General features: G+C 42.0%; 1 protein-coding gene across 10 annotated transcripts in view; it reads right to left on the bottom strand.

Moving 5' to 3' along the window:
* Positions 1–2,054: 2,054 nt before the first annotated feature.
* The window catches only part of RASA3 (RAS p21 protein activator 3), a 179,732-nt gene continuing 168,717 nt past the window's right edge, over positions 2,055–13,069 (bottom strand). For 8 of the 10 annotated variants that reach the window (XM_055801498.1, XM_055801497.1, XM_055801500.1 and 5 more), the window contains 6 exons: positions 12,550–12,656; positions 11,526–11,608; positions 7,822–8,033; positions 6,966–7,069; positions 4,989–5,172; positions 2,055–3,904 (listed from right to left, as the gene is read on the bottom strand). In XM_055801498.1, coding sequence (XP_055657473.1) covers positions 3,829–3,904; positions 4,989–5,172; positions 6,966–7,069; positions 7,822–8,033; positions 11,526–11,608; positions 12,550–12,656 — 766 coding nt within the window. In that variant the 3' untranslated portion in view covers positions 2,055–3,828. The remainder of the gene's footprint in view (positions 3,905–4,988; positions 5,173–6,965; positions 7,070–7,821; positions 8,034–11,525; positions 11,609–12,549; positions 12,657–13,069) is intronic. The other 2 variants (XR_008746778.1, XR_008746777.1) reach the window with 2 other exon arrangements.

Genomic DNA, 13,069 nt, shown 5'->3' with positions numbered 1-13,069 from the left:
GCCCATGGCACATCACACTTTTCTTTTTTTCCATTTGGCGATTTTTACGTGGAAATGCTTCCGGACAAGAACCATGTTCTTCAACCTCTCATCCTTATACAGACCTCATTAAAATCTTACTGGGTGAAGAACCAAGTGCTACTGGTGCCAACAGAGCTTTGGGACATCATTGCCATGCGCAAGGCTTGTCACTCCTGCCGCCCAGCTGACTGCATCCCAGCACAGCTCCAGACACAACAGCCACAGCACGAGAAGGCCCCAGTAGTGGTTTGTCCCCACTGCAGCAGCTGCTCTCCATATCTACTGCATCCGCCTAGAAAACACACGCACACATACAAGTGACAAGATGTCACCTGCCAACCAAACTCCTGTCCATCGCCTTAGGAAACTCTGAACAGGAATCTTCACTCCTTGGGTGTGCAATTTCACAGTGAAATCTCCCACTCTGAACTCTTTACTTCTGAAAGGCATGAAGACATTTGCCTGACCAGAGATACCACTCGGGTCCTGCCACCAGGTCAGCCCTGCCCTAATGCGCTGCTTCAGCAAGGGCGAAAGCAAGCACAAGGATCTTCTTTGGCATCAGGAGTCCCAGGAGAGAACAGCCTGGCTTCTAAATTTTTTCCTGTCAAAATGATTTTTTTGCCTTTCAGGCTGGGATAAAGAAGGAGAGAAAACTGACCTGACATGCTTACTTATGGCTATGCTATGGTTTTGATGTTATTTTCAGACGTTGTTTTCTCCACTCCAGATACAAAGGATGCTGCCCCAAGTGTCCCTATCAAGTAATCTGTCTTCTGCGCAGGATTTGCTAAGTATTTCTGAAGATAATGTGAGAAACGTATGCTGCAGGAGACAGAGCCTAAGCAAGCATTGGAAGCCCAGCCTGAACACAACCCCTCACCAACCCTTAATTAAGTCATGCTGTAAGAAAAGCAGTTTCTAACAATTTCATATTGACTTAAGCTAAGACATGTTAGCACGAAAACACAACTATTGGATACACTGAATGCGACTTGAGTGGAAAAGGGACAGACCTCAGAATGCTGTTACGCTGTGTTTAACTCTGCTCATTTCTTAGAAATACTGTGTCTGTTTAATACCTTATTGTACTTAAAACCTTGTGTGTTTTTAAAACAAGGTTTACAATTCCTCAGCAAAAACACACACTTGGGTAACTGCGGTCAAGTTCACCTTCACCGGAACCTTGGTGATGTGTCTTCCACCATCAGTTTGGTTTTCTTTCCTGGCTGTGGTCTATCTGTTAAACCACTAGTGTCACCCAGCTAGAGTGTGCCTGCGGAAGCTCTTCTCCGGACGTTTCTCAGAAATGTATGCCTGCGTTCCACCGACAAACACCTGACATAGCAGTGCGAGTACCTCAAACACAAGCTAGACTAGCACACACCGAATGAGCCAGTCAACAGCTGTCTGTCCCAGAGGGGCTGTTGCCTAGCCTTCCTGCAAACACTGCCCAGCAGAACCAGCGAATGCAGCGTGCCACACACCCAGGAGTCAAAGCTTAATCCACTTGAGTATCCAGAGTGTACTGGTAAGCTCCAGAAGACTGACCTGCACAAACCTCAGCATGCCCAAGGTTTTGCCACAAAACAGGTCCTATTCAGAAGGGTGGTGGTTTCATAGGTCCGTGAGCCAATACGCATGCAGGGTGCTGTGCTCTCACCTCTTTCCTCCTGTCCTTTCAACGTGGTCTCACCCGTCCCTCTGCAGCAGCAATAGCTGTGTCGTAACACAAGGGATCAGTTGAAGACGCTGATCAAGCTGAGCGGTAACTGCATTCTTTGCTAGAGTAGTTTATGGCTGGCTCAGGGCCCAGTCTGGTTCACTGCAGAGTCCCACAGATGCGCAATGCTGACCAAGGAAAAGGGGTCGGGAGGGAGGAGGAGTGAGGATGGGACTCAGCAGCCCCAACAGAGACTGGTTTACACTCACAAGGATCTCTATCCATGGTCCGACTCTGAACAGCAGATGCTGTGACAACAGGCAGCCTGGTGGCCACTGTGAATCTAAACAGACTCCAAATGTGCACACAGTTTTCAGAAATAAAACATTTCTTTTAATTGGCAAGTAGAACACACATTACAGGTCATTAGTATTTTATAAACAATATTAAGTTACAAATACATGTTAAAAATTGCAGTTCTTGGCAGCTAAAAGCTTGGAGTCCAAAATTCATCTCTGCAATGCTTCATTACTTCCCTTTTCCCAATCTGCTGGGTGAAGATGAATAAAAGATCATTTATCATCTACTAGGAGGTGGTCTACTATATATTCAAACAAAAAAAAGAACCCCAAACCCTCATTCCTAAGAGCATCACTAACAAACAGACGCATTCAAATTACTTTAGCCATCTTAAATCATGTCAGATGCAATGAGGACACAGTTAATTACTCTGTAACACTTTAAGCAAAGACACAGATATCGTCACATTAAACTGATAGTTCAATGCTTTCTATTCCAATTCAGCTTAAAACCAACACTAGCTTCTACCCCACAGAAGCTTAAAGTCCATCATGCAGGCTTCTGCGTCATCAAAGCTAGACGTTAGGTAAATCAGACCCTTATACAGAGGAAAGTTACGGTGTACAACTAAACAGCATACATAAATATGTATCATATTTAGCAGATCTTTATTCCCCTCCTTAATGACTTTTGTTGGTATTAGTGAGATACATAGCTCATTCCATTTTCACTACACAGAATATTAACAAGTTATCATTATGTGTGTTAATATACTAAGTATTCTTTAACAAGCCTCTTTAAAAAAAGTATTTAAAAACATCTTGGAAAAGTAGAAATCTATTTTCCAGAAAAGCAAGTGGTACTAGGATAGCATGGACTCCAGTGCTTAAGAGAAAACCCATCTGGACAGCTCCTGTGCCTGGGAGTCAGTGTGTCTCAGCTGCCAGACTCGTACTCTGTTAGTCCTTCTCGCTGTGGTGGTAAAAGGTCATCAAAAACAGCTTACCTTGCCTTTCAGTTGGCAGACTTTCAAAGATTGCCATTCACTGGACTGCATTAGAGGGACATGTAGCTCTGACATCAGTTCATTTCTTTCTTATATTTATGAGAGCGAGTTTTATTATACTGCTGAGATTGCATCTTCAAAACCAAAGTCTGCTGAATGTGTCTGGAGAAATGACTTTGTATCTCAAAAATATCAAGAGTACCATTCAGATCGGAATTTCTATTAAAAACTGTGCACATTTAGCAAAAATTATGCTGCTGTAAAAACAAAAGGTCTGCTCCTTGGCCTGCTCAGTATACAAGCTACAACGCAGGAGATCACACCAGAGGTTTTTCTTCCTCTTCTTTTCTAAATGCAGGCATTAAAAGCAAAGTGTTACTAAGCTTTTCCTAAGACAGCACGCAGGGGTGTGGCATAATATACATTAATCAGGAACAAAAAAACAGTAACAAACAACCATTCTAGAAAATGCTGCATATTAGCAGCATGCTTGGTTTCCGAAACATAAGGAATTGCATGGGAGTTGTCAAGATGAAGTCCACACACCTTGATCATTGAACTGATCACTAGATTCCAAGAAACCAAAGCAAATTTAAAAATACACATGAAAACAACTGCCTAGAAGGCAGAGTCTTATCATCTGTCAATAACCAGATGAATAAAGTGCATAGCAACTATTGTAACAGTTTCTTGAAAAGAGAATATGTTTAGCAAGTCTCAAAGTTTGTGAGCTTGACCCTTATCCATACGTTTTGCTACATGTGTGGCTTCCCTTTTGTTTTGCTATTTAGCTTCACTGATCAACCCTTCAGCACTGTCCTGTGATTTCCTCTGCACTTCATATGGAATGTGCTGAGATCTCTGACTGCTGCCTGATGTACGTCTGGAAGCTCTTGTCACCAATGGGATGTTCTCTGTAAGGAAGAAAAAAAAAAAAGGTGAAATATTATACATCAAAGTTTCTGTCAGGACATCAAAATGTCAGAATGGAAAGAGAACAGACAAAACCTTTTGCCTAAGTTTGATTTTTAGAGTTGTAACTGTAATAATAATATTGCATCTTCAACTAGAACTGACTGATAGAACTGATCTTTTTTTTTTTGGCCAAATGCAGAATGCTCCTTTATTTATGTGTACACAAAATATAGTCACGTGGCTGTATCAGCCACTCTTCCCATTTTTAACCCAACACTCTAAAATAAGCTGGTAAATACATGTATCTTCTAGTATTTACTGCCCATTCCACAACCACAGGCTCAAAATTGAAAAAAAAAACCAAAAAAACAACAAAAGCCCCCAACAAAACAAACTTCACGCTTACTTTTATGAATGGAACTGCATTAAAAACTAGTAATTTAAAAATTCCTTACAGTCCTTTAAAATACTGCGATATCAATACTAAGTCACAATCTTACTTCATATGTATTTGCAAGATCTTTCTTGGACATGAATGTCATAGAATCATAGAATTACAGAATGGTTTGAGTTGGAAGGGACCTTAAAGATCATCTAGTTCCAACCCCCTTGCCATGGGCAGGGACACTTTTCACTTGACCAGGTTGCTCAAAGCCCCATCCAGCCTGGCCTTGGACACTGCCAGGGATGGGGCATCCACAGCTTCTCTGGGCAGCCTGTGCCAGGGCCTCACCACCCTCACAGTAAAGAATTTCTTGTTAGTATATAATCTAAATCTACCCTCTTTTAGTTTACAACCATTACCCTTTGTCCCATTGCTACAGGCTCTACTAAAACATCCGCCCCCGTCTTTCTTATAAGCCCCCTTTACACACTGAAAGGCTGCTACAACATCTCCCCAAAGCCTTCTCTTCTCCACACTGAAAACCCCCGACCCTGTCTCTTTTCATAGCAAAGGTGCTTTGATCATCTCTGTGGGCCTCCTCTCTGGACTTGCTCCAATGTGGTGAAGGCCAGAACATAAGCAAGGAAAAGACTGTTTCCCAGGACTGTTCCCCTGTTTGGACAATCCACTATACTTACTGGCTTCCATATTTTGTCTTCTTAAATTTATCCCTCTTATATTGAGCATGCTCCTGCTCTAAAGTTCCAACACCTTCAATAATCAGCTTTAGTGTTTTATACGTCTCCTTAGGGTCATCAATGATGAATGTAGAATATTCTTCCTCCTCAGGTCCATCATACACAGATTTGCTGCCACAGGCCTCTGGGGAAAAAATTAAAGTACCGGAATAGGTATCAGATAGGCAGGGGGGAAAAAGCAAGACAAGCAGACTAAAAATACTCAGTCTGGGGTTCATACAGTTCCTTGGTTTGCTTCCATATGACCACCACAGGACTGTGGCTGACATCAAATGCAACAGCAGAAGCAGCAGTTCCCTGTCCTTTTGCTGGGCTGTTGGTAGGCATGTCCCACACCCATTCCCTCCTCCTTGCCTCCTAAGGAAAGGGCAGCAAGCCTGGCAGCTGCTCCTGACCTGGTGTGAAGCTGTCATTTGCTCCACAGGCAATGCAGTCATCTCAATTGCCACTAGCAGTACCCACACAAAGGCTTTTGGAAGTGCCACAGGCCTAGCTGTCCCTGTGCTGCAGGGCTGGCCTGCACCAAGGCAAGTACTCCCTTGTCAGAGGAACAGGTTCTACCCCTAAGCAGCAGCTGAACAGCGAGTATGACACTGCACAGCAACTCAGTTCAAAACAGTTACAGGTTGAAGTAGCCATGGTAAGATTTTACCACATTACTCCTAAAAGATTCATACAATAAGCCTAAGAAGAATCTCTCATGACTACTGCCTGGCTGCCTGCTTAAGGACAGATCCTAGGACAGGGCAAGGCATACTACCTTCTTATCTTACCAGGGAGCCTTCCTGGCTAAGAGATCAGGACACCAATTACACATGAGCATTTGCAGCATATTCATCATGTGATCTACTTCTGCATTGCAGCCAAGCATATTAGAAGAGAAGAGAGAATATTTCACTCTGTCTCTATTTCTCCCTAGCTTTACTGTGCTCTCCGCCTCAGCTTTCGAGTTACCTTCCCTTTGCTGTAAATGTCCACACCAGACCTGCGTCCTTTCCCCTGACACTGAAACTCGATGCTGGCTCTGGCAGTGAGGATTCAGAACAGGGGAAAGTTGGGCATTGGTTCAGACAGCTCGGAAGTAGTGAGGATCTGAAGTTTGCAACTGCACAGCAGCCAGGAACGGATTAAAGTGCTTTCCAATCTGTGTGTTTGACACCACTGGCTTATCTCACATTATAAAATAAAGTCCTATTTAAAGATCAGTGCCACCATGAAGGCTTCCCTGCCACTCCCTGTGCTAAATTGGGATTTCAAGTCTGGCACCATGTACACCGGATACTTTTCTTGGCATGCCTACTAGTACTAACTTCCTCCGCTGCCTCTTCTTTCTTTTATCCTTCATGTCACATCTCTATTCCCCTCAGCTCCTGAGAGTTTCCCAGCCAAAACTTTACTTTTCAACATTTCACAGACACCTACAGGTCATCTTTTGCTAGCAATTCCAAAAGAGCATTCCTGAGGAAATCGTTTGTATCCAGCCTGTTCTTAGGATCCAAATCATGGAATGTGCACATGACTTCTGGTAACACAAAACCATGTTCCGCTGAAACCTCAACTTTGCTGGGGCTTCTTTTCAGGACCAGTAAACTTCTGGTTCAGCGCATGCTCTGATTTGTCAATTCAGAGCATCCAAGCAACACTCTGTGCCTATGCTATTTTAGGATACTGTGGTTAAGACCGTAATTCAAACAGCTGTTTATTATGCAAAGAACTTTGTACAGACTGTGAGACTGCACACTGCACCAAAAATAATTCACACAACTGCCTGAAGACAGCAGAAAGGGAAACAAGGTAAATAATGGCCACTGTGTTCTAGGATGTGATTCACAAGGCTGGTCTAGCTAGAACATCCAATTGTTCACCATTTTTTTTGCCCTGATAAGCGTATTGGAGATGCAATGATTTCATCCTCACCTTGCATTTTCTCCAATTTCGGCATATACAAGTTGAAAAGAGAGTAGATGCGCTCAGTTTCTCTATCTCCATCTATATCCAGTTGTATATTTGCTGGCAGGCCTCTGTAAGACATCAGGAAGAGAGGTAGAAGTTATATGCTAAACAGTGTATTGTGGCACAAAAAACACTTAACAAGGATGACCGTAAAAGTGAGTACTCATGAAAGCCAACAGAATGTGTGTGATAGAGCTCAAAACTTTCTATTTTTCCCAAATGAAAAGGTAGACAAGTTTAAATATCTTTATCCCTAGATTTATCCAGCACGCTTTCACTCTGACTTGAAAGAGAGGACTGTATCAGCATCCAGACATTTTGGTGAATTAGTCTGCTACAACCAGATGGAGGAGCCAAAGCACTGAACTCCCAGCTGTCCCGGTCTACTCCGACTTGTTGCTTCTCTCACTTTAAATGAAAATTGTTTCCTATGAACCAGGCAGCATCTCTTCATTTAACAGAGAGCATGAGTGGTCCCCTTAGAAAAAAATCAGTTTAGAATTAAACCTAGAAGCAGATGATTGTCTCTTTCAGGAATTTACAAACAGGACGTTGAAGGGTTCTCTGACAGCTCTGAATCAAAGTAGCTTATCCCACAGTTAACTCCTATCAATGTCTCGGACTCTGAAAATGTCAACGTTTTGACCAAGATATTCAGATACTGAGACAGGATCAGAAGTAACAATAAAGATGGCCTTTGAAAACACGCCGCCGCCTGTGCACCTGGCAGATCTTGGTAACTGCAGACCTGCAACTCATGCTGCAGACATGCACATAACCCTGACAATACCCAGACCAACGGCACGTTACCAGACCTTACCCTGTGCAGGGTGTGCAGCCAGGGGTATTATCTGCAGTAGCTTTACAGCAAAGCCAGTGGCCATTAAGATAGGCAGAGGGATGGTAGACCGTGAGGCGCTTCTTGTTGCATTGGCTGACTTTGGTGAGGATATCAATCCAGTCTTTGGCCTCCACACAATTATTTGCCTGGATATACAGGACTCTTCTTTCCGGTTGGATCACCTGGAACATCTGCAAAAAAAGGAAATAAGCCACAGAATAAACCCCCAGAATGAGTTAGTGAACCTAAAGACTAGGCTCGGATGGATGACTTATTAAAGGGAAAACACAGCATACTAAAAGAAAGCACCAATAAATACATTTCAACACAAATGCAGCAAATGTGCCCTTAAAACAACAAGACCTTTCAGTTGGTACAAGAAGTAAGATACTGTTCCTGTACTGTGTTCCTTAACTCTATCCCAGCTGAAACCAGGACAGAGATGATTTACAAACAGCTAATATCAGCTTGCTGGTTGGGCCTCAACAAGGTTTGTTGTCAGCCTCAGGGACGCAATTTTAGTAATGCTGCAGCTCCAAGTTTTGGAAGGCTGACAGAGGGACCCAGCACAGGGCTGAAGGAAGCGCTTGTCCGCAGGGGGCAGAAAGGAGACGGATGAGGGTTTGGATCCAGCCTCACCACAGCTTTGCTCAGAAACTGCCATCTCTCTGGTCTTTTTAACACATTTCAGCATGACTCTTTCCTTTTCATAACTTCCACGCTTCTGCTCGCAACTACAGCTGCTATTAGCAAATCACAGCAATACAGCTTCTCTTCAATCACCATCAGGTGCACATTAATTTGGCGTTATGGCTTGGGCACTGAAATATCTAGACTAGAACTCTCCTGCCTGTTCAAAACAGCTTGCAACCTAAAATGGCATGATCACATTTATTTTCCTCCTCTTAAAGGAGCAAGTTTCTGAGTAATATAATTAAGCCTTATTGCTAAGGCTTTTATCATGCACTGATGATAACTAAGCTCAAGTTCGTAATCTTAACTGCAAATCCTGGAAAGACAAATATGAATTATCTTCATTTCCTCTAGCTTCTGCAAATAATTTTCATGGGGTTTCCCCTCTCTCTCAGGTATTCCTAAATATCCCCCCCCTGCTTTGATTATTCACATCATTAGACATTATACTGCCCATATCACATGAAATGTTATTTTCCAAACAGCTGGTTTCTCTGTGCTACTTCGAAAAGAAAAACAAAGAGTCGTCCCACCCCACCACCCCCCAACAAAACACCACACCAAAAAACCAAAAACCCCACCAATATTGAAATTCACTGTTGTGTATTATAAAGACCTAAACCATTGGCCTGAATTCTGCACCTAGCTGGTCAGGAGAATGTTGCAGACATGCACTATCTCTTCTTCCCTTGTGACACTTCCAGGTGCACATCCTTCAAAGTAGCTTGCAAATATACTTGCTAATTTGTTAACAAACTGTTTTTTTAATTACAATGCCTTTCCTAACAGGAAAGAGAAAGCTCCAGCAGTCATTTCCCTGGATTTAGTATCCTTATAGATGTCAGACAATTAAAAAGGCACAACACACAACAGCAGCATAGGAGCTGCTAGTGTGATCAGGCTAGCACCGCCAAAATACACACCAAAGCATAAGTCCTTTTCAGGACGTAACTGGCAATTTGATTCTGGGGAATAAGGAAGGATGGAACAAGGAAGACAGGAGCGTGCAGCTCAACCCTCCATTAACACAGCACTACAGGGAAAAGAATTTTAATGTCTTGCTGGGGTAAATGGAGCCTTCTGCATTACAACAAAGGGACAGATTTAAGGAGTATGGCTTTGTGTAATGGGATACCAACCTAAGTGAAGTAACACATGGCAACTGTTACTGAGAAGCCCACAACTAAGCCAAGAATTTCAAGTGGTTGCAAGACCTTTACACTAGCAAAGCCACCAGTTGCTTCTCAAACAACACAGAAGACCTGAACAGCACTTAAAGCCACCCCCACACCCCCCAAACTGTGCTTAACACAGATGAAGGCTACTGGCCTTACTGCCAGACAGGCAGATTTATCAGGACTGAGGAAGTCACGCTTGGTGCAATTCAGAGCACAGATACATAGTAAATATTTACAGAAAATTTGAATCTTTAATCATGCTTAGCACCTATGATGCAAATACATCTTTTGTGGTGTTTTGAGAACTCTGTTCTTCCTGCAGTATTCTATTTATGTATAGCAAGGTAAATGGGAATATATTAGCATGGGAAGGTGATAATGTTATTTGCTACTGCTTACGGAAAGACTGAGCCTTACTTTCCAGAATGAATATAGTCACCTTCATTTCCCAGGTAATGCTGAATTTAAGCAAACAAATAGCGCACATTTTCTGATGTTCACAATAAAGGGATATTTTTGCTATAATAAATCTTCACAACAAAGGGCTATTTTGGATGCATACTAGCCCAGCAGACTCCACATAAGTTTAACGCTGCTGTCACTGAAAAGTTGATCAGAATTATAGCCCAGCTCGTCTCCCCACACAGTAAGTTTTATCTCAACTGTGTGGCTACTTTTAGTTCAATCAAGTTATTCTGCAGAGCACAGTTGGGAACAGTTCATCACATGTTACAGCTGCCTTCTGATAAAACTTGAGAATTATTTTGCAGCTTGGTTGCTTTTGCCTATTAATTAACGTGAGTTATAAACACTAGAGCCAGCTACAGTACAACGAAGACATGCTCTAAAAGCAAGTGAACTGAAACTTATTCCACCTTTTAACAGAGACACATAGGCTACCAAAGTAATACCTGAAACAGGGAAAATACTCAGGAGTAAAGCACTGTATTTCACTTGAACAAAGTGCTGTTCGAGGAACCTAATATCTAGGGTAGGTCTGAGCACTGCCCTGCACGGTGTCTACAAGCAGTGTAGATGGCAGGAATGACTTAGAGGCAGAAAAGCTAAAAATCACAATGACTTATGTGTATAAAGAAGTCCGTAGTAGATGTATGTCTAGAAATGGAAAACACTGAGCTGTTTATTGGTTTATTTTTAAATAAAACTTTTTAAAGACTGTACTCAGCTTTGCAGGCAGTAGAGTATGAAAAAAGCTCCAAATATCACCTAAACTGATCATATCCAAGAACTGTTCTTTCACAATGGATGGCTGTCTTGCACACAGAAGTTGGCAGTAGGTTCCACGCATGAGAAATGCGGCTGTATTTTATTCCCTAACGTGGCAATCAAAACGCTAAACCATACTAGCACAGAACAGATGTTATTTTGGCACATGACCTAACCCAAATATATATGCACTTTCATTAACCAACAGAGAACCCTGAGAGCTAAGAAAGATGTGCTCCTTCACAATTATGAGCAGCCAATTCCTTCCCAACAGAGAGGTCTGACAGAAAGGGCAGGGACTCGATCATCTTACCTCTGTCTGACATTATGGAGCCCAGACAGCTGATCAGCAGTGGTCAGTACTGAGTGTGCTGCAGATCGTGAAATCCAAAGACTGCTGACTGGGCTGTTAAGAATCTGAATGGGCTGTACTTTTGGAAACTCCTGCTACTATATACAGAACAAGCAGCTGTGGTTGTACATCTTTCAATAGAAATCCAATCCAGGTTGCAAAAGGGAAAAAGACGATTAGGCTGGTGGATCTAGACCAGCCTAACTGTATGTTAATAAAGATGACCTACTTACATTTTTCATTTTAAAGGACTCCTCCTCCAGTCTTTCCACTGCCAGAATGTTTTCAATTGGAATGCTACACAGAGGGTGATCACCTGCAGAACACACACAGAGATACTAAGCAACTTATTCACAACTCAGCTTCACCCTCTGCTGTTACTCTAAGGGCTGATTCAGTTCATTTGAAGATCATTTTGACTACACAAGAAAAAAATCTTTCACTCAGCAAGGATTTGCTAGCATCACCCTTAAGTATTATCTTAAGTTCATCTCAGCTGCACTATATTATGCTAGCAAACCTCTCAGAAACTGTCTACTGCAGCAGGACACAGAAGATTTCCTGAGAAGGTGACAATGAAAGAAATCATTCCTGTCAGCTCAGCTGAACTAGGTTGATGGTGGTGATGTAAGATCTCCAAGTTGAGTGTGAAATGATGACTGGCATGATCTGAACATGATTCCTTTTCTTTCTCACTCCCTATGTATTTATATGATGGAAGGAAGTGGTATTTGTTGCATACTACTGATCAGACAGGAACAATTTGCAAAAAGCAAAATCCTTGATATTAGGCAACATTAAGTGAACACATTTTTGCAAATTCAAAGCTAGCAGGCAAATTCTTGCCTACTGTAGCCAGCTGTGCCAACGCTACAGAATTTATGAGAAGAAACTAAGATGCATCTCAGAATGTTCCATACAAAACCAAATCCCCAGCTTAAGGTATTTGTATCCTGAGTTTTGTTTCCTTGAACAATCTACTAGGCAACTGCGAAACCTACAGATGATGTCAATAACTGAAATCAGACAAACACTACTAAATATTCTTCTAATTTACAGGGTACTGTGCTATCCAAGAAACTTTTCTAACAGTCGGTACATACTAAAATAAAGGGCAAGAATATACAGGCTGACTGAGTTGCCAGCACTGTGCCTTCCACAGTTACAGATCTGGATCTCAGCCTTCTGTTCTTACACAGTCCCTATGTTTAATTTTTGTTTTCATGTATCAAAAAAAGACCGGCAAACCTTTGTTACCTTTGCTTTTCTGATAAGTAAACTCATGATTTGTCAGGCGAAACCATCTCTTCTTGAAGTTTTTCATACCAAATCGTTTTCTTCCTTGTGCTCTCTTGATCATGAACCTAGTAAACAGGAAAACAGTTGTTACAACACAACAGATTTTATATATACATGCATATAAAAATATGCATATGTATAAAATATGTATTTATGTATATAGGTATATACATATATACATACATATACAAACATACATGATGGCACTTGCAAAGCTCTAGGAGGACACACACAGTGTTTTCTAATTATTGAGGCCTTGTCTCGACATGGAAAGGAAAGTGGTATTTGGATAGGCTTAGTGCATTTTTTAGTTAAGCCTGTCCTTTTTCCAGATCTAGATAAAGGGCGAGACACGTAGCTTGACTTGTAATCTACATAGGAACTCCAGTTAGTTGAACTGCGGTTTGTGCCCTTTTCTCAGTTACGAATCTACCTAAATTCTTTCCTACAACAGCAGAAAAAGGGCAGAACACGGTTA

This window comes from Falco peregrinus, chromosome 4 (assembly GCF_023634155.1).
Source record: "Falco peregrinus isolate bFalPer1 chromosome 4, bFalPer1.pri, whole genome shotgun sequence".
Lineage (NCBI taxonomy): Eukaryota > Metazoa > Chordata > Aves > Falconiformes > Falconidae > Falco > Falco peregrinus.
The sequence above is the reverse complement of the archived record's forward strand: the minus strand, read 5'-3'. Positions and strand labels throughout refer to the sequence as shown.